Genomic DNA, 21710 nt, shown 5'->3' on the forward strand with positions numbered 1-21710 from the left:
AGTTTCTCACACTCCTTTCTCGCCACTGTTTACTTAGTAACAGTGGCGAGAAAAGAGTGTGAGAAACTCGAAGTCTAATGCTGAAGTTGGTTTCCCGTGTCGATCGGGCATTAAAATTTATTACACTGGCAGTTTTTATAACTGTTGTTATCGCAACAGGTGTTGATTAAATCAACATATTCAGCGCATGATCAATGAGAATTGCGCTGAGAAAAAAACTCAATTTCCAGCAATAAAATTTTACCTATCTTTTTCTTTGTTTTTATCAGAATTCTTCATCTCTCTTTGTTGGTTTAATAAGCTTTCAACAATGAGCAACTGAGGAAAAGCTGTGGAAGACTTGCGGTACTTTTTTTAAGTTGTACTTATTTACCTGCAAAATTCATGATCAAGAGGCAAAAATATTGAGATATGATGCATAACAAATATATTTGCTGGATTTGAGAAGATTAACCCCTTACAACATGTCATTTAAAATTTTTAGAGCAAGAAAAGGGCAGGTTTGAAAAGAAACCAGGGTGAAAAAGGGCACCATATCTTTATGTAATCGCCTGTTGCAGTTTTCAATTGGTTGCCGTAAAAAATTATTATGATAAAAAGCAAAAAGTCTTGTGAAAATTAAATTTTCTACGCTGCTTAGAGTAATGCAAGCACACGAGTAAAAAGGCTTAACAACACTGAAGATACAAAAGTAATCTCCTCTGTTTAATCTTTTTGGCGAGTGAGGATTTGTCATCAGATCATAACACTTTAAGTGAACTAAAGCCGCAATTGCTTCTACACAAATGCAACTAATATTAGTTTCTTTAAGCGAAATTAAAGAGTACTTTCTACATCATTTTCAACCATAGCACATTATCACAATCATTCTGTCATAATAATGTCTAGTTTGAAAACAGTTTGAAAACAACTCTTGCGCAATTTTTGGTTTCCAGAGGCAGCTTGTATGATGCAATCTGTAGCGGAGATACAAACATAGTTATCCAGGTTGACAAAATTTTCGGAAGTTTGGTAATAATGCTTTGCCAGCCGCTGGATGAAATATACAACAAGATTAACTATTAACTCATGTGATATCGATTTCAGCACATGCTAGCATTTGAAATAAATAGAAACCGACTAAAGTCGGATGAATTGCTCTTGAATGACAGGTGAGGGCAATTCAATTTAGGGGTGTAGCTGAAAATTTGTTTGGGTGTCAAAACTGAGACCAGATGGGTTATGGAACCATCGACCTTCAGGATAGCAGTCAGGCATCTTCACCACTAGGCTACCACCACGTTGTTACCCAATCGCAACTTATGGCTTTTATATTAGCAACAAACGAAGAGAAAAATATTTCAGAAAAAAAGCAATTGAAATCATTCAAATTGAGGAAGTGAAACTTGAACAAGTCGCTTAAAAAGTCACAGAATGTTATAGAACGGAAGCGCAAAAATTAATGAGCGAAAAATTTGCAAAAACAGCACATTTACAATAATTGCTTCAAACTTCGTTCAAGATAAATTAAACAGATGGTTCAGGAAAATTTCACCGCAGAATGCCTTTGCAGTGTTTTCCTACATAATTTCTAGGTTTTCTCAACGAATTTATCTGAATTTTATGCATAAACTGAATTGGAATGATTAGAAAGTTAATCTGATGGTTCTATGTACGAAATGTGTTGAAAAGTTTTTACACTTAGTAGCACTGTTGACAGAGTTATTAACAAATTCATTTAATTTGCTGATTTTAAAGTTTTCCGAAGTATAGGAATTTAGTACGAGATGTGCTGAAAAATGTGCTACAAGCTTGCAAGAAATGCGTTGACAAGTGCGGAATTTAATTTTTTGCAGCACGTTTAGCACTTTCGGCCAACGCTTCAGCTCATTTAACATATTTTTTACATTATTTCCACATAACAATATCCAAGTACGGAAGACTTTGAAAGATAATTTCTGAGGGGTCTTACTTTTTATGATGTCTTACTAAAAAAAACTAGAAGTTGAAGAAACAGAACAGAAAATTTATCGTTTAAATCTGCATAGGTTCAATTTTTTCAAAAATAATGCAAGTCGACTCACTGAAAGTCCGCCTGGTAGAGGCTTTGGAGTCCCAGCTTCGGGTTCGCTAAAGCAGATAATAGCATGCATTTGATTAAGAGTTTATATTTTCTTCGATCACCTGATCTAAATTTCAAATAATTTTGAAAGACAATTTTTCAGTTAACCGTCAGTTTTTTTATTAGCAAATACCTTTTTATACAATGTATCACTTAATCTGGGCAAACTTTTTTTATCGAAACCTTTCCCCCAAACCGTACATTACCGTAATTTCGGTTATCCCTAATAGGGGCGAAGAGGTCAGAGTTTACTACGGCAGAAACACAGTTACTACTTACAGAAATTCGGGCATTGGACCAATCACTGCGGTGTCATTTCCTCCATCATCAGAGCCACTGCCCGTTCTCTGTTTCTCATCAAGTTTTCGACCCAGCTAAAACATCAATTGTTATGTAATGTTATGAGAGTGACCGTTGGATCTATTCTGTCCCCCCCCCCCCCCAGTGTTTTTTACGCCCCACAATTACAAATTATATGTTGCAATATAGCACGTTACTATGTAAAAATATAGCACGTTCGATATAGGCGTAAAAAATGTAAGCCCACCCGGGTCGAGGTTTGGCGGTGAATTTTCGTAAGAAATGCGGTGAAAAAAAATAATTTTCACCGCGTATTTCTTACATCTTTTTGCGGTGAATGCGGTGAATCGCGGTGAATTATTTATTTTCACCGCGTTCTTAATATTCTTACAAAATGTACCGTCACCACAGGGGCTCGAACCTCAGACCTCCTGGATGCCTTCAGCTGCTTATTCCACTGCGCCAACTGTCACTTACTACCTGGGCATTTCTCGTGAATTTAAATCAGATTGAGTAAACGTTGGAAAGCAAACGCGGTGAATTTTTGTAAGAAATGCGGTGAAATGTGGTGAATTATTTTTTTCACCGCATCTAGCGGTGAAAAACAATAATTCACCGCTTGAGAGAAGGCGGTGAATTATTTTTTTTCACCGCATTCATCGCATTCACCGCATTTCTTACATTAATTTGCCATAATAGTCTGTGCGGTGAATTTTTGTAAGAAATGCGGTGAATTGGGTGGTGAATTTTTGTAAGAAATGCGGTGAAAAGCGGTGAATTATTTTTTTTCACCGCATTCACCGCAATCACCGCATTTCTTACGAAAATTCACCGCATTCACCGCATTTCTTACGAAAATTTACCCAAAAACCTCGACCCGGGCACTAAGCGGGGGGGGGGGGGGAGCAATAGATCCGAACCGTTTTTGAAAAATACTACACCTCAGCTTTGTCATAAAACACTGAAGAAAATGTTAACTGAGTTTGGACCCTGCTCAGATGATTTATCGATGGATGCAACGCTTATTATTTTCTGGCAATCACCTGCAGTTTTAGCCCCCGAGAACAAAAACTCATTAATTCAATTACCGAATAAAAAGTGATCTTATCTCTATTTTTAATCTTATTTTGCTAACTATGTTAAACGTTATTGACAACTATGACATATTTTCCATTTTTACTATCTACATTTTGTACCAATTGCAACCAACTTAACCCCTCCCCCCCCCCCCCCCCAAAAAAAAAAATGCTATCGCCGATGTCTAATGTCAAAGAGGGCAATTAAGAGCCCATGAATTTTACACTGCTGAATAAACATGTCTGATCTAAAAACAGGACTGCTTTGAATGGATTTCGCCCATAAATTTTGGCGGGAAATTTTTGAAAAAATTAACCGATTTTGAGGCTGCCTGTAAAATAACCAATTAGAAGTTGATTAGTCCTGATAGCTATTTTTGAAAGGCATTTTTAATTCTCGGAAACGCGATAGGTGTGCATTGTTTTTTTTTGTTTTCAAATTTAGCTTCACGTAGATAATTCATTCCAATACTAAGTCGTCTCGATTACAAATTTAGCGGTTTTTCACCTTTCCAATTGAAGCTCCTCCGTCCATTGCTGCCCTGCAGTTGTCCTCTGCCTCATTCTGGTCTATATCGTTGTTCTCTTCTATTCTGTCTAGACCATTCGTCATACCATTGGTAGCTGCTTCCTGAAATGGCCAACACCACCATCGTAATCGACCATCAAAACTCGGACCGGTTATCATATGATAATTAAACTTTATACGACAATTAAACGTCATATAAACGTCGACTCAATAGAAATCTCAGGAGGGGTTTTGTTCCGAGCCTTGCTGTTCACTGTTTTTTTGTCAATTTTGGCAGTTTCGTATATTCATCGTAGAGAATCTTGGGGTCTATAATTAGCAGCCCTTCAAGCGTAGAACAATTAATTAAAATAGTTGGTTTAAATTTCGTTCTTTCCGAGGAGTAAACGAAATTTGAATTTTAGTGAACATTTACATTTGACGTGATTTTAATGACATTTAGCATCATTTTTGTTCACTCTAGAGTTTTTTTGGCAACTTATGTGTAACGCTATAATTTGGAACAATTAAGTGTTCCCGATTACGCGCAGCAATAGCAAGGCTAGTTTCGGCCTGGTTGTAGAATTTTGAAATAAAAAAATTTGGCTTGTATTGGAGCACTGTTTTTTTAAAGCAGCTTCACATTTTTTCCTAGAATTTTGTTTCAGTCAATTTTCGACAAGTTTATGAGAGAGGCTTATAAGCAGAAAATTTTATTGTATTGCGCGTGTTTAAAGTATAATAACGTAGAAGATGGACATCTTCTCTTTTTTCCACCAAAAGAAATGTCTGTCGTTATATCAAAAAACGTGACCTTGCAAATAACTCAGCAAATGAAAAATGATAAAGAACTATATAGCCTTAGACAAAAGTATGTGACTCCAATATCTTTAGGTGTTGAAAATGTGCAAGCAACTCTTTCTTTTTTGTGCAATTTAGAACAACTCACTTATTCTGAATTAGTTCTTATCGAATCTTAAACGTTGATAATGAATGAAGTCAAATATGAAGATACTGTCCAGGAAGCTAATTATGCACAGTGTTTAACTCGATGAGCTGAGCTTGGGGGATTTTTGGAGATAAAAATTGGTTCGGCAACTACTTACCAGTGTTTCCTCATCTCCTGTGTCGGCATCTTTGATGCACTCTTTCCCAACCATTGTTTGTGCCGAAGCAAGAGCACTGGTTTCGAAAGATACTCCGTTCTTTGTTATACCTTGACATACTTCACTCGTCAGTTCTGTTATCTTCTGAACAAAAAGAGACCAGGTCATGTCACTTCATCAGCTCAGATGTTACAGCAAATTGAAAATGTAATACAGCCACTCACCTAGTAGAAAGCTGCTATTTTTTTAACATTATGATGACATATACTTTCATTAATTGGGACTTCATTACATGTCTTTTTGCATATACATAAGCATTAAACATTGCAGAATGCTCATAAACTTGTTCGCAGAACCATGAAAACAAAATTTTGTTCAAAGGTTGAAAAGCAAGATCTCATTAATGCCCAAAATGTCATCAACTTTCGAAATTTTGGGAAGTTAAGTTACGTAACGTCTGTACGTCTGAATTTTAGACTTTTCTAGAGAATTACGTCTGTTAATTCCCTGTTAATTGCCTCAATCCCATATAACTGCTGCATTTCACGTCCGTTATACTGGAGAGAACTACTCTGTTTCATTGTATTGCATTACTTGCGAAGAAATGGCCAAAAGACAATGCAAGGAATATCTGATTTGAAATGATCTCCTCCATGTATAAAGATTGGGTATTTCCCATTATCCCCCACCCTCAGCTTAGTGGTCAGATAATCTATAGCCCCCGATCATGGTAAATATATCATCATGGGTGGGCTATATTTTCATGGGGAGGCTATAATGAGGCAGGAACGACACTGAAGATTTAAAAACTCTCATTGAGTAAATTAAATTGGCTATTATAGCAACCATTAAGATCTGTAGACAGTCTCTAATGTTTCATGCAGTAGAGCAGAAAATATTGTTTCAAAAACTTGCCTGACAAAACTCCTCGTGTCTCTTTCGCTTTTCATCTAGCGCTTTTTCGATCTCCGCTTGTTCTTCCAAAGAGAATTCTAGGTCTATCTGATCTCCAAGCTGCTCAATTTCGTCCTCAGCTGCTGCGATTTCTGCTTGCAGATCATCTAAGAGAAGCATAACTGTCGTATTGCCGAATATGAAAGCGAATTAGACTTGACTATTTTGTAATACAGAGAGAAAAAGATAGAGAAATGAGGTGATCACTTGATCGACGACAATATAAAAACGATGAAAAAAATTTCGGTGATATAATGATACGGCTTGTTCAATTTAATTCAAATTCAGCCGAAGCTTTTTTATAAGAGAATTATTTATATTGGAGTTTTTTACCCTAAATTATTTTAAAGTAAAAATACTAAACAAATTTATGAACGAGTTAAGTCACTCATGAATCAAATCTCTTCTCGCAAATAAATTAAAAGTTCTTGCTTTAGAATGATTTTGGAAAGGATCGGAAGCCCAAGAAAAGTGACCACTTACGAATTTCGCCATAAACATAGTATATTACCAAAAACCGTTATATTATCACCACAAAAAACCTATGATCAACTTTTTTGCGTGATCTAGGCTTGTGATTCAATTCATCTGACTACTTTTGAGCAAAGATCGTGGTAACAGAACCGCTGTGGTGGTTCTATGTGCTTGGAGTCAGAGAAAGAGCGTTTTTCTTGAAAAAAAAAGTCAGATAAAACAATATAAAAGCTTAGATGGATGTCACTGGAGGCTTTAATATGACGTTTATAAGAGCCTAAGAAACTAGCCACAGTCAGTAAAAGCTATATTGTTCACAAAACTTATCAAAAAATGGCAACATCATAGAACGATTCAATAAAGGCAGGCTTTTCGATGTTAATCTTGCAAGATCTTGCAAGGTTAACATCCTCTTGCAAGATCTTGCAAGATTGACATCCTCTTGCAAGATCTTGCAAGTTTAACAGTATTTTGCAAGAATCTTGCAAGATCTTGCAAGATTAACATCCTGCCTCGACTAGGGTAGAGAGTGTGAGAAATGAAGTCACGCCCGCAAAAACAGTTAGCGCAAGGAAGAAGTAAATAAATTAAAACAACTTTAACCAGCGTTAAAAGGAATAAAAGTATTAGACGCCGAAACACAAAACCGAAGAACAAAGACTTAGAATACAATTCAGAGAATCTTCTCTTACTAAGCAAAAAATGGAGAAAAGTGCTGAGAATGGAATTGAAAAATCATTTGTAAAACACTGATAAAAAAATAAAAATGCAAGAAGAAGTGAAATTGCAGCAGTGATTAAAAATCAACAATTGAGAAAAAATGCGTTTTTCTTCAAACGCCATTTCAACTTTTTGACATTTTACATTAAAATAAGTGTGAAAAAAGTCACGCCAAGACAGTAAAAGCGAATTGAGATGACAAACTGCTAATCTTTGACAAAATGGCCTAAGATTAGCCAATAAGTTTTAGAGAGATGAGTATTGGTCTTATTGATGCAGTTTCATTTCACTTTTGTTCGCAAAAGAACCAAAGTTTAATTTTTGTGTCAAATTTTTTGAGACGTAGTGCGCAACGTTTAATTCAAGTTAATGTAATCACATGCAACTCAAGAAATATTCATTAAGCACTGTATGGTTGTATGATAGCACCTTTTTGTTTCAAGATTTAAAGTTATTACATAAAGGGAGTCATCCAGTCTTTAACTAGTCCATATCTAGCCGTGTAATTTGGAATATTGAAGTCGAATCATGAGTATTTTCGTCCATTGAGTTTGAAAAACACAAATATCTGTAGATCTCACATTAATCGATGAATAAAAGCAACAAAGCGTATTTTGTTTAAACTAAATTTCTCCTGTTAAAGCATCTGTTAAACAAAAAAACTTTTAAGCTATCTCAATTTAATTCCTTAGCTCTAATTTAACCATTTAAATCAGTGAACACACAAAACAGTCCCGGAAAAAACAGTACCGAAGAGCAAAATATTCCCAGACTAAACAGTCCCAGGAAAGCAGACAAAACAATCCCACACCAAAGTAGTCCCAACTAGACATATAGTTTATTATATGCGCACCAATAAGCAAAAAAAAACGCCTTAAGTTATTCATATGATTGTTAGTCATTGAAGAAAATTTAAGCTGATTACAACATAGTGCTTGCCAAAAAATATGTATTTTGAACGATGCATTCAGAAGCTTAACTAGTAGATTATGCTTGTTAATTGTTTGCAGATTATGTTTACAATTGTTTTGAAACTTAATCGCGACTATTTTGTCTGGGACTCTTTTGTCTGGAAATTTTTTGCAATTTGGAACTGTTTTGTCTGGGACTGTTTTGTCCGGAAACGTTTAAATCATTATGGTTTATCAAGTTTAGAGTCCCTCGCTAGAGCGATGACGGGAAGTTTCCGAACTTGTCGTCAAATAGGCAGTTTTGAAATCGAAATCGACAATATCGGAAGAAAAGTGAAATAAAGTTGTAAACTTTCGAACCAATGTTTCTTTTTTCGAAAAATTTATGAAAGCTTTATGAGAAACCAGGTGACATGCGTCTACATCTGTACTCAATTAAATTCCGTTCTGTCAAAAAAGTATATTCCCCTTTTACTTTTTTGGATCTTTTCCGTTTGTGCCCCCCCCCCAGCTTAGTGGGTGCATATTATTTGCAACCCCCAGATGCACGTGCAATATTTTTACATAATGATTTACTATGTAATGACACGTGCTCTGTAACTGGGGGGAGCATAACGTACTGGGGGGGGGGGGGGGGCACAAACGGAAAAGATCCACTTTTTTTTGCGAAAATGGAAAATTCGCTTGTAGTAAACTCATTCGTAACGAGTGTGTAAACTCATTTGAAAATTGAGCTCCAGTAAATGCCCTTTCGATGCAAAAGCTGAATGATTTGAGATGAATCTACACCTACTTTTACAGTCTTGCATGAGAGCGAGAGCCACCTGAATGAATGCGGTTACATTCCTGGAACTTCCCTCGTCAATATACTTTGAGAAGTTTGAGTATATTGCTTCTTCCAGAAGACCAAGCATGTCTTCAATTGTTTCTTCCAGCGTATGTGGTTCGTCACTCAACAGTTCCCTCACATTTGAAAACTGATTTTCATCATCTTCAGAAGGATTCCCAATCAATGATAATGACCCATTTGCGGATTCTGATGTTGTTCCTGTTTCTATGGCAGCCACTGTCGTTGAGAGTGACGCTCGAGTTGAGCTCAAATAAGAGGAGGAATTTAGGCAGGTGCTCATCTCTGATGGACTCTTTTTCACAAACTAAACATAAACTTTGTCTTTGCTGCTTGTCCTTGAGCGTTGTAATTATGAAAGGACAAACAATTTAAATTAACGCGAGTGTAAATTAACGCCTATTGAAAAAATACGCTGACGGCTAGAATGTATTGACGGTTATAGCTAATATATTAACAGCTAAAATAAATTTACAAAAATATGACGGTGATCTTCTCAGTATGTCAATCAGTAAAATTGTCAAGCTGATTTATTAGTCAAACACAACCCAAAGAATTGAAGAAAGTCATGATTCGACGAAAGTCAGCTTCAATGAAAGAACAGCATTTGATCGTCAACACAGCGTATACCAATCAAACACAAAACAGCAATAATTCTTAGAAAACTCAAAAATTTTTAAAATTTTTTGGAAAACTAACTTAGAATTTTTCAATTTTTTCGGAAAACTAAAGTTGACAAAATCATTCACACCAATAACAAGATATTGAGTATAGGGGTAGACTATTACCCTCAGAAACTGGCAGCAATTTTTATAGAAAACAAATTAGGACCAAAATAAAATGACCAAAGATCTTTCAAAAATGAAAATTTATGAAAGCAGAGAAGAAAATGTTAAAAAAGTTTTAAAAGTGTTGAATGCTTTCAAAAGTGAAAAGATGTTAAGTTTAATTTCAATTGAGAGTATGAAAAAGTTTTTATTAATCACCATTGGAGAGCCAATGAGACAAGTCATTAATCATAATAGACGACAGCACAACAAACAAAACTACAAAAAGAGTAAAACTCAAAAAATTAGTAGAATTTTTTCAAAAGAAAAAGTTTTGTCTTATACAATATTGGCTGCACAATGATGAAATCAAAAACTATCGCTCCGAGCAACAGTAAAATTTTGACAAAAGATACGTTCAAAAAAGTTCTATTAGCAAAAATTTTACGTAATAATTAATTATGGTTGAGCCAGTGAAACAGATTTCAAAATGCAACTAACTGAAAAAAAAATCTGTTCAGAGACCCACAAATAAGAAACAATGATTTCTCATTTCAGTTTTAATGTAAATTGGGGAAAAACATAAAAGAACTCGCTGTTGTTTCCCTCATTTTTATTATTCCAGCTTTATTAATTTTATTGTCTTGGTAAATGTTTTCGTTGACAACCAGATGGGAAAATAGCGATAACGGATCTTCAGAAGAATATCACAGGATGGTTTCCGGAAACAATTCGAAGCAGGAAGCCTGCTGACCATACCACCTAGTGTCACTAACTTTGTCAATTGAAGAACCCAAATAAAGTGATAAATAAAATCGTTTCAACACAATTTTTTCAACAGATTGAACGGGAAAAATGGCGGATCAGAACAGAACAGTGCATATAGTTTTCTCAATTTCAAAAAAAGCGCAGGTATTTACCTCATTGAACTAAAGTTCATGTGTAGCAGTTCTTCCAATTTTTTTGTAATCTGTTTTTTCTTTTCAATTTCTGGGAGAAGAATTTTAGTTATAGTTATTGGAAAAAGAACTTGAAAAGAGAACTTAATTTTTTTAGCTCAGATTGAAGTGCAGAGAAAAGTTTTTTAGAGTCCAGAACAACCTCAGATTGACTCATATCCCAGAAAAACTTTCCCTCAACTTAGCGAACGAAACTCTTCAATTAATGGATGTAGACCCAGAAGCTAAATAAAATTATATTTTCAAATGGTTATGTACTGTTCTAATGTTTTCGACCAAATTTAGGCATGGAATTCTCTATCATCTCAACTCATACAATTCTAATTTGTTACTCATCTTTTTTATATTTCAAACTAAAATCACAATGACATAAAGCAAAAGAAAATACGAGATAGCATATGAAAAAGATATGAAAAATAGCTTTAAAAAAATCAATTCAGAACCTGACCTACAATCAAAAATTTTTGACCTACCTGATACGTGAAAAAAATGAGAGCCTAGGAACAAATTCAATAAACTTGCTGAAATTTTTAATGGCTGTGCGTAAAATAGGGGCATTAAATGGTTAGATATAAATCTGGAAAAGTGAGAACGTCATCACAATAAGCGGAAAAGTTGCTAATGCGAATTAATTTGAAGAAAATAAAAGTTCACAGTTCTTCGTGAACTTTTAAATCAATGTTGCCGAAATTAGCGAAACACAGTAAATCAATTTCATAAAGCATCAAAAAGAACTATGCATGCCTTTCAATCCAAAACGAAAAAACAACGTTAGCCGAAATTTGCTCAAAAGGCATCAGGTTTGTCAATGAATTTTAAAACAGAAAAGTATCACAAAACTCACCATAATCCAAGCTGAACTAAACAAATTTGGAGTTCAAATATTTCCTTTGAAAAGCATTGTAACAAATATCTCTCTGGATTTGTGAAAAAACTTTGCCATCAAGACTTGAAAGTGTTGGGGTACTTTTCTTGAAATTGCGGTGAAGAGTTCTTTGAAATCATATATTTCTTTTTAATTTATATAAAAGAAGTGCACAAAAAATGAAAACTTTCTATAATCAAATTTAAAAAGCGCAGATGCAACATTATAAAGGTCATAACTAGAGGCGCATAATTTCTTCTAATTTTGGAGAAAAATAAAAAAACTGAGAGAAATTGCATTAAAATAGTTACAAGTTTCTCAGTTTTATGCCATACTTCTTAACAAGAAAGTTTAAGCCAACAAAACTATATTCAATTGGCAATAATTTTTTAATATTCTTTGAAAAAGTTTGTTTTCAACTCTCAAGTACTGTAATAAAATAATATAAGGGACGAAAATAGCAAAATTGGACTAAAAATCTTGGCCTTAAATACCTGAATGATCTCCAAGTTTATTCTTTTTAATAATTGGCGCTAATTATCTCTTATTAATTAACTTGAATTTTCAAAATGCTAACAGAACAAGCTGAATCTTAACATTAAAAAAAACAAGACAGTTTTAAACGAAATGCTTTGAAAAAGCCGCACCTGAACAAAAATTTGGCTCGCTTTGGAAAAAAATTTTTATAGCAGTCAAATCCCTACAACTTTTTTTCAAGCCATTCATTTCCTGCTTCAAATTCACTCTAATAAAATCTATTTAAAACACCCTCCAATAATTCACAGCCTTTGTACTGAGGATGACTCTATTTATTTCTCGTGAAGTGGGCAATCATGCAGTCTAATCACTACCTTTTTATTCAACCAGCAGTGTGCAAATAATTGCTCATGGTAGTATTGATAGACTAGAGTGTGGCTTGTTTTCAGAATATGTTTGATAATAGAGAGTCTGCTGGGGCTGGTATCAAGATCACTACCAACTAATTTGACAAAAATTCCCTGAAATAAATCGAGCTGTATGCTTGTCACATGAGAAAAGTGTGTAATTGACTGCTTTTCTCTTTCATTGCATACTCTATACAAAAATGGTAAACAAATACTCAGATTTCCATTATTTTTTTCCATTCTAACCTGATCCTTGACACAATAGAAGACATAGGCACCCAGGTTGTCCGCAATCCGAATGCAGAAGACGACAGCGAAGCCCTGCACCTTGGATCCGAACTTCACTTTCTCGTTGTAGGGGTTCTCAGGTCCCACATAGAGGGGAGTCTGGTCAATGTCTTCGAATTCATTGAGGGAACTCAATTCTTGGTACAAAGGGATGTCCAGTATTCCTTTCCCAATCAGTTCTGAAACAAATTATTGCAGATACAATGATTTCACCATAAAATATGTCAAAAATACAATGCCAAAAAAATTTAGCAAAAAACTACATTTAAACGGACATAAAATAGCAGACGTTATAAGGAAATTGAGGAAAAAACCACAAATCTGATCTGTAATCTTCCCAAAACACCGTCCAAAAAATGACGAGTTGTTAAAAATATCTTTTCTTGGATTGAGTTGTCGTTTTCAAGTGGAAAAAGGTAATGTGGGAATCATTTTCGCATAGAAAAAGTTAGCATAGAAGCAAGTCGAAATGGTGCGAGGTAATTAGGTTCGGCGGACACAAAACCAGATAAGAATTAGGGCCGGAAACTTCTATTCGATTAGAAGAAAAATCTAATAAGCTTAACAGCCCGGACCTGAGTGCCATAGACTTTCAGTACTGAATCATAACAAGGAGGCTCGTTAATGTGCGTTCGCACATGATGTTCCGACCCATCTACATTTTTTACTTAACTGTCCTTTGACTAACATTTTTGACAAAGAGATAATCAAAAATTGATGTTTGAGTACAATAAAAGTGTTACACGGCCAAATTAATAATTGAATTAAATAATGCTATGCCTCATTACAACAAGAGATCTGCCATCAAAAGAAAGCAAAAACAGAAATTTCATGGCAAAACTCAGTATCTAAATTTAAAAGCACCTAGTAACAACGTCAAAATAAAGTCAGTCAAGACACTAACTACACAGATTTATTTTTTCCTAACTACACAGCAGCAGAGATTTTTCTTTAATGAGACGATGTAACAAGTCGACAAAAAGAAGAAATAGTGAGGCGAAATTCAAAAATCAATCAACATTTGTTAAACCAAATAATATCAAAAGTCTTGAAAATCATTAGCTTTTAACAAAATAAACCCTAATTTAAGAAAAAGTTGTAATGAACCTGTCTTTGGTTTGACTGATCCACCGGAATGGACGAAAGATGCGGAAAAACTACGAACAACAAATTTCAAAAACTGCGGAAACACAAATTAGTGAAGCCATTAAAATCATTAGCTATAATCTGATTATTATGTATTTTATTTCAATTTCTTTTCATACTAGATCAACTAAAATTATACCGAATGAATAAATACGTTCAATTGGGCCACATCTGAAAATCATTGGAATCTGTTATTACGCCATTGTGCTAAAGTGGTACAAAAAAAACACAAATACATCACTCACATAACTTCGAGAAAACGCATATTGTACAACAAACAAAAGTTCAATTACGTCATAATATCAATACACATGTTATTTTTTTAAAAAAACAAGGAATTGTATGGGACATCGCAATGATGGGAATAAGTTACAAGTTGACGAAAAGAACAAAAAAACTAAAAAAAAAGGAAAAATCCTGAAAAAACTTAAAATTGTATAAAATCCTAAACTTTAATCCTATTAGGTATAAACTAACTGCCTGGGGTAACATCATGCATTCAAAATACAAGATTATGAGACTGGTCAGCATTTTACGGCTACCTAAACGATTAAAAAACAGGCAAAAACAGCGAATTCAAAAAAAGAATGAGCGATAAAAGTGTCGAAGCCATTAAAAAATCAATTTTTGGTAAAAACTTTAACTTTTCTACATAGCACTGGGAATCTTCTTTTCAATGATTTGAATCCAATAATTCAAAAAACATGAACCAGTGAATTAAAACCACGCAATTTTTGAGAAAACCCGTAGTATCAACGCCATAAAATACAATAGCATTCAACGGAAGCTAAGATATTAAGGTTTAAAAGTAACTAAGTTAGGAAACACGCTAAATTATGCCTCGATGAGACGACAAAGATGACATTTGTTCATATATTATCAATAGGACATTACGATAAGTCATTGATCATGAAAATAACAACACAAATACATGTAAAAAAGTGACTAGAAAAGTGCGAGAAGATAGTGTCTATGCCACTTAAACCATAAATTTTTCTCTTAAAACTTTATCCAAACAACGTCTTTGCTAACTCAATGGGAGATATAAATATCAGGACAATTTGGTAAAATTTCAAGAGGAACCAATAATACGAAAATATCCAAAAACTTTTGAAAAAATTTTTGAAGTCTTAAGGCATTGAAGTCATATAACAAATAGTTAGAAGACAAAACATTTAACACAATTATTATTGGCTGCAGTAGAAAGGAGGAGGGCCCTGTCATTACTGAGACTGACTTGCAATTCACGTAAATATGTTAATGATCGGTTAATGTTAAAAAAATTTCTCGAAAAAAAACTTTTTTATAGTCTTAACAGCCATTAAATTCAATAGCTTTCAACGCAAGTCAATAAATACGCTCAACTATGACTTGATTGGACAACAAAAGATTTTTCACGCATATCTAATTAATAAATCATCACAAAAATTCTAATGACTATGGAAACACCGACAAATACAGTCAAAAATTCATTAGAAAAGTGTGAGAAGAAAGTGTCGAAACCATTTAATCCATAAATTTTTGTCTGAAACTTTATCCAGGATCCATTAAACATCTTCCCTTAGACATTGGGGGATATCAATATCAGGACAATGTGGTATGATTTCATGAGGAACCAAGATTACGAAAATATCCAAAATATTTTCAAAAAAATTTGAAATCTTGTGGAATTGAAGTCATATAACAAATAGTTAGAAGACAAAACCTTCATATCAATTAATATTCGCGTCAGTAGAAAGGGAGGGGTTCCTATCTTTACGGAGACTGACTTACAATTCATGAAAATTAATTTATGACCGGTTAATGTTAAAAAAACTTCTCGAAAAATCTTTTTTATAGTCTTAACAGCCAATAAATTCAATAGCTTTCAACGCTAGTCAATGAATACGCTCAGTTATGAAATGATTGCAAGACAATTTTTTTCATGCATAGTTAATCAATAAAACATCACAAAAAATCTTATGACTATGGAAACAACAACAAATACAGGCAAAAACCAAAAATTCATTAGAAAATTGTGAGAAGAAAGTATCGAAACAACTTAAACCAATAACTTTTGTCTGAAAACTTTATCCATTATCCATTAAACATCGTTCCTAACTCAATAGGAGAAATCAATATCAGGATAATGTGGTATAATTTCAAGAGTAATCAAGATTACGAAAATATCCGAAAACTTTTCAAAAAATATTTGAAATCTTGTGGCATTGAAGTCATATAACAAATAGTTAGAAGTCGAAACCTTCAACGCAATAAATATTGACTGCAGTAGAAAGGAGGGGGGTCTCGTCATGACCGAGAGTGACCTAAAATTCATAAAAACAATTTTATCATCGGTTAATGTTAAAAAAATTTCTCGAAAAATCGTTTTTAAAGTCTAAGCATCCATTAGCTGTCCACTCAAAGCCTTAGATAGGTTCCCTTAATGCTCATTACGAAACCAACTGCACTTTTCGTCAATGAGCTTATGCCATAAGACTCCAAAAACTTAGTAAAACCTCAAAAATAAATTCAAAATTTCATTTAAAATTACGAAAACTCCGTGTCGAAGCCAAAAAAACACGAAACTTCAATCCTCGATAACTTCTCGAAAAAAACAAATTCAAAAAAACTCTTTTTAGTTTTGAATTCTACGCTGGACGAGTTTTTTAATGGTACCACTCACATTTCTCTACGGTGAACAATATTTCGATCGGCCAAAATGGTCTGAACAAAAAAAAACCCATTTGAGTATATAGTTCATCCCCCCACAAGTGGGATCGAAACAAAACTTTCATTGCGATCTTTTTTATTACCAGATTTCTGATCATGGAACTTGATGGACATTTCAAAGCAAAATTCATACTAAAATTCTGAATTTAATATGAACCTAATGAACTTCAATGCTAGCAGCTTACAAATGAAAAAATATATATATGTTGTAAATAGCATTTTAATAGAATCGGTCGTTTGATTATCTGTCGAGTTGATCTGCGTGGCTTTATCGTTGATTATAATTGATGTGAAAAGCATCTATTAAAGTTCCACTAAATTATTCCGTTTAACATTGACAGGTCACAGCGCGAGATCTATTTGCTTATGTTATTCCCTGGCAACACTGTCATCAACAAAAGACCCTGAAGTGCAAACTTTCTGGCAAATTTGTATGGTAAGTGGATGAAGTGGAAGTCTTTCAATATGACTATAATTTTGATAATTTCTGCAGCCAGTCTGTATCTATGAACGCTCATTTAAAAGAAACAAGAAAAATTATCTTTTCAAAAATTAAGAATTCATGCTGTAACGCATGCAAATAGTCAAATATAGACTGAACATGCAACATATTCACCGTAAATGCCTTGTGACTACATTATTACATCGGAATTTGTGGTAGCAGTCAACGTTTTATGTGTCAGATGTGTCCCTGAAATGATTTCAAAGAATTTTTTAAAACTCCCACCGAAAACGAGGATTATAAAAGTTTTTGGCTTTCAAAATTTTTGCATGATTCCTGTATGATTTCCAGCAAAATATATATAAACTTGGTATTACTGCTAAGAATTCATACAAATTATATATGACTTATTATGATTATTAAGAATCATATATGATCTCTTATGAAATCAAATAAAGTTGTATGATAGATGACCCACGGTCATCCATCATACTTTAATTTAATTTTCCAACGGTACCATCCAAAAGGAGCACTTTCTTTTTTACTAAAATTTAAAAACACCTATCCTCAGACGACCGTTTTTGGAATTAAAAAGCGAAATTGGGGGGACACAGGTAATTTAAAACACGGGAAGTAAACTGATTAATCTATGTTTCCCATTTCATACGGTTTAACTTAAGTCTGCTCATTTTGAGACTCAACTCAAAATGTTTTCTAGAATATCAGAAAACTGAGAATTGATACAATAATGTGAATTTCCCATTTGGCTGGGTTCGTTATAAAGAACAGGCACAAAATCATTTACATCTAACACCGAAAGTAAGTACCGACCTAGATGTCGCTCACATAAAAACAATCAGACAACGGCATGAAAAGCTGAGCAAAAAGCGTCAGAAGACAACCCAAAAACAAAAACAAGCAGCATTGCAATATGGATACGCTCACCTCGCAACTTTACAGCATTATTGAAAAGAATTTTCTTAGATCCGCTGTTTTTCTCCGGATAGAAATCTTACGTATAATTTTGTACGCTTTAATTCCAGAGCCATCCGGGTCAGTCCAGTTGTGATATGAGAATGAGAAGTACATGTAGTTCTCCAGACAGACTCCTGGTCCCATAACAGGTGCATGTCTCACAATCACACTCCCTCCCACTGGGGGCTCATTCAACACTAGGTTCATTGTAGCCCAACCTAAAAATACATGATCTCGCACTTCTTGTTTTCAACGATTTTTGCCCTTTTAAAAGTCGATTATTAAACAATAAAAGTAAGATTATACAGAATTGCTGAAACATATCTGTGAAAAAATTAATTCAACGCTTATTATTACAGCCATAAAGGTACACAAAAATTTTGGTGAAAAAAGCTATTGTTAGCATCCAAAGATTTCAGCCTTTTTTGTTTTCTAATTCTTGTGGAAAAAGACACGAGTAAATTCACTGTCATTTTTTTAAAAAAAAAATTAAAGTAATCGATCTGAGAGTAGATACCCAGATCAAGTTGTCACCATTATCAATATTTATTTAATGTTAAGTTTTCTATGAATACGAGTTATTTAATTCCACCTTCTTGAACGGTGATAAAATTTCACCAATAAAATCGACGCAATTCCTACAAAAGTTTCCCCCTGCTCTGCATTAACCGTGAATTAAAAGATTCGGGCGCTTTTGTGGTATATATATATATATATATATATATATATATATATATATATATATATATATATATATATATAATTATTTTCACCGCAATCAAACGAGGAAGAATCTCAGTCCGAGTTGACCCCATAATTCAAAAAGTTATAAAACTATTACTTCTAACTGTAGCCTCTACGTAAAATTGTGGTCATAAAAATTTCACTGAATGAAAGTTTTAAAATTGAGTTCTTTATGTAAGCTAAAAACAGAAAAAAAACAAAATGCAAAAAATGTGTTTTAAAAAGTTATGGAATGAAAAAAATGGAAAGTTTCATTTTTCAGTGATCGGGTAACTATAGGAAAGTTGTAGTCGTAAAAAAACTCCATACATTTTTATTTCAGTTAGAACTGAGGGACGAAAATTTACGCTTCTTTTGAAAATCTTTTTTCTATTCTCCTATATTACATTATGTAAATTATTTTCTTTTAAAATTACGACCCGAGGAGAGTTTGATTTTTCAAGTCCTTACCACAGGGCGTGGTTTGCCCAGTGAGGATTTGTTGTTCAGTTCTCTCATTGCAGACATGCAGAGACAGAATGCAGTCTCGGCTCTTGTTTCCCACCTGGTACTTCAACAGACCCATCGGAATGCCTATGTTCTCTGCAAACAACACAAAAAGATTACAATCATTTCTTAATAAAAAATGAACATAAAAGAGGATATACCAATGACTGTTTTGTCAGCAATTCATTTAAATTTTTGCTTATAATAAACAGAAAATATCTTCCACACAAGCTTCAAAAATCGCATCTTTTCCGTTTGTGCCCCAAAGCCTAGTAACCATGGTAGTTCATAAATAATGCCGAATTTGCAAACTTTTGCAAGTTTTTGCTCCAAAATCCCAAAGTAGTAAATATTTACAAATTATCTCCTCACAAGGTCAAATTTGCAAAATTTTGCAAAATAATATTAAGTTTGCTAAAAATGGCAACCCGGGCCGAATTTGAATGGTTACATTGCAAGAATTTGCAAGTTTCTTCAACTTCTTTCAAGGCGATGCATCGCCTTTCAAGTTTTTTTTCCAGAGACTTGCAAGTTCTTATAAGTTAACCATTCGACTTACAAGTCTCTTGAAAGTAAACAATTTGACTCATAGGGTACTTATAAGTTAAAAATTTGATTTAAATTACATGTTTTTTTCGAAATTCCTTAGAAAATAATTTGTTACAAGATAACAATTCTCCCTATATGGTAGCAAAAAAACAATAAAAACTTGCAGGAAAGGAATGCAAACAGTTGTTGAAAAAAGATAGGATTGGCAAAATTGTGAATTGGAATTTTGAAATGCAAATTGGTTCACAAATTGAAAGGTTACTAAAATGCTGTTATATGAATTATAAACTTCAATCAAAGCGATAAAGGGTAAAAAAAAAATTAGAAAGTTTGAGGAACACATTTTGAAAAGCAATCTTAAAGAAGCTTATTGACATCTGTTGTTTATTAAATGAGTTACAAAAGGACCTCCAGAGCTGATAAAACTGAGAAATAACCATTTGGTAAAATTAGGTCAGATTGTGTTATGCTATTCAAACTGAGCAAGTAACTCCCACGTGCTTTCACGGTAAATGACTGATTGTTAAAATGAATTAACCATTGAGAGTTGAGCTCAACCGAAACGAACTAGCAAAAAATTTACAAGTTTAGCCTTTGACCAGCAATTTCTTTCAAAATTATCATTCGACTTGCAAGTTTTTAATTGTTAACCATCTTTTGCTAGAAATTTGCCAATTCGTACAAGTTAACTATCTTTTGCAAAAAACTTGGAAGTTCTTACAAGTTAACCATTCGGTGTCAACCCTGCAAACAACTGGAAGACTTCGTTCCGGTTGAACTCTGCTGGTAGCAATGTGGGCTACTTTGCTATCAATTCCTCGGAAATTAAATAATTCAATTAATAAATGTGTAAAGTACACGTCATAAACGATTTCTGTCGCAAAATCAACCTACAGGGCAAACTTCTAACGATAGTGGAGAAAATTATTCGTACTTTCTTGCAAATATTAGTATAGATTAGTGCGTTATTATACAAAATTTGAACATTTCTTTATGAATAGTCGCAAATTTGATATAAAGTTTAAACTAGGGAAGTGCATATTACGTGCACCCTCAGACGAACGTGCCATATTTTTACAGAATAATTTATCAAGTAATGGTACCTGATCTGCATCTGAGGGGGGTGGCGAATAACGTACTGGGAGGAGCACCAAAACGGAAAATATACAAAAATTAATTACCCAAGCCGTGAAGTTTTGCAAGTTTAAGTTGCTGTTTTTTAGATTGCTATCACTTTCAATTCTTTTAAATGAGAGTTTTGGGTAACAGGTTTGATGTTGCGGCCTATAGGTATTTATCTGATTTTACTTGTGTTATAGACCTCTTTAATCTAATATCCATATAGATTCTTCGTTATATTTACTTTTTCTGGCGGCTCAGGTAGAGAGCAATAATGTGACGGTGGGCTTATTTTAAGACAGTTCAAGCTGCAAATTTAGAACATGGGTACTAAAAATTGGACTTTAAATCATAGCTGGAAGACTGTTGCAAAACAACACCAAAATTATTCCTTCCCAGCTCTATCATGAATTAAAAACAAAAAAAAGACGAGCACTTTTTATACTTAAGATCTATTTTTTGAGTGCATAAGTTCTAATTTTCAGGGTACTTAGTTTTCTTTTGTACAATTTTGATTAGATTATATGATTCTGCTAACTTCAGCTTCTACAGTGGGAGCTAGTTAATTGCCTAATACACTTTGACTTAACTTTGACTTAATGCGCTGGCCTTATAGCTCTAACTCATTCCCTTACCTTCCTTATGATCTCTTGATGTTGAATGTTTTCAGCGTGTAAAATAAAACCTCTGCTCAATTAAAACGAAATAATGGCAATATATCTCAAACGCCATATGTAATTTTGAGCAACCACTCTGAATGCCGCGCAATGCCAAAAT

General features: G+C 33.8%; 1 protein-coding gene across 1 annotated transcript in view; it reads right to left on the minus strand.

Moving 5' to 3' along the window:
• LOC142341222 (uncharacterized) overlaps positions 1-21710 on the minus strand; it is a 297980-nt gene that overhangs the window by 154927 nt on the left and 121343 nt on the right. The window contains exons 30-39 of the mRNA XM_075392141.1: positions 19230-19361; positions 18077-18253; positions 12719-12939; positions 9218-9304; positions 8944-9127; positions 6007-6152; positions 5092-5235; positions 3986-4108; positions 2381-2475; positions 2064-2109 (exon numbers count right to left, since the gene is read on the minus strand). Coding sequence (XP_075248256.1) covers positions 2064-2109; positions 2381-2475; positions 3986-4108; positions 5092-5235; positions 6007-6152; positions 8944-9127; positions 9218-9304; positions 12719-12939; positions 18077-18253; positions 19230-19361 — 1355 coding nt within the window. The remainder of the gene's footprint in view (positions 1-2063; positions 2110-2380; positions 2476-3985; positions 4109-5091; positions 5236-6006; positions 6153-8943; positions 9128-9217; positions 9305-12718; positions 12940-18076; positions 18254-19229; positions 19362-21710) is intronic.

The sequence above is a fragment of the Convolutriloba macropyga genome, chromosome 6 (assembly GCF_964194025.1).
Source record: "Convolutriloba macropyga chromosome 6, txConMacr16.3, whole genome shotgun sequence".
Lineage (NCBI taxonomy): Eukaryota > Metazoa > Xenacoelomorpha > Acoela > Convolutidae > Convolutriloba > Convolutriloba macropyga.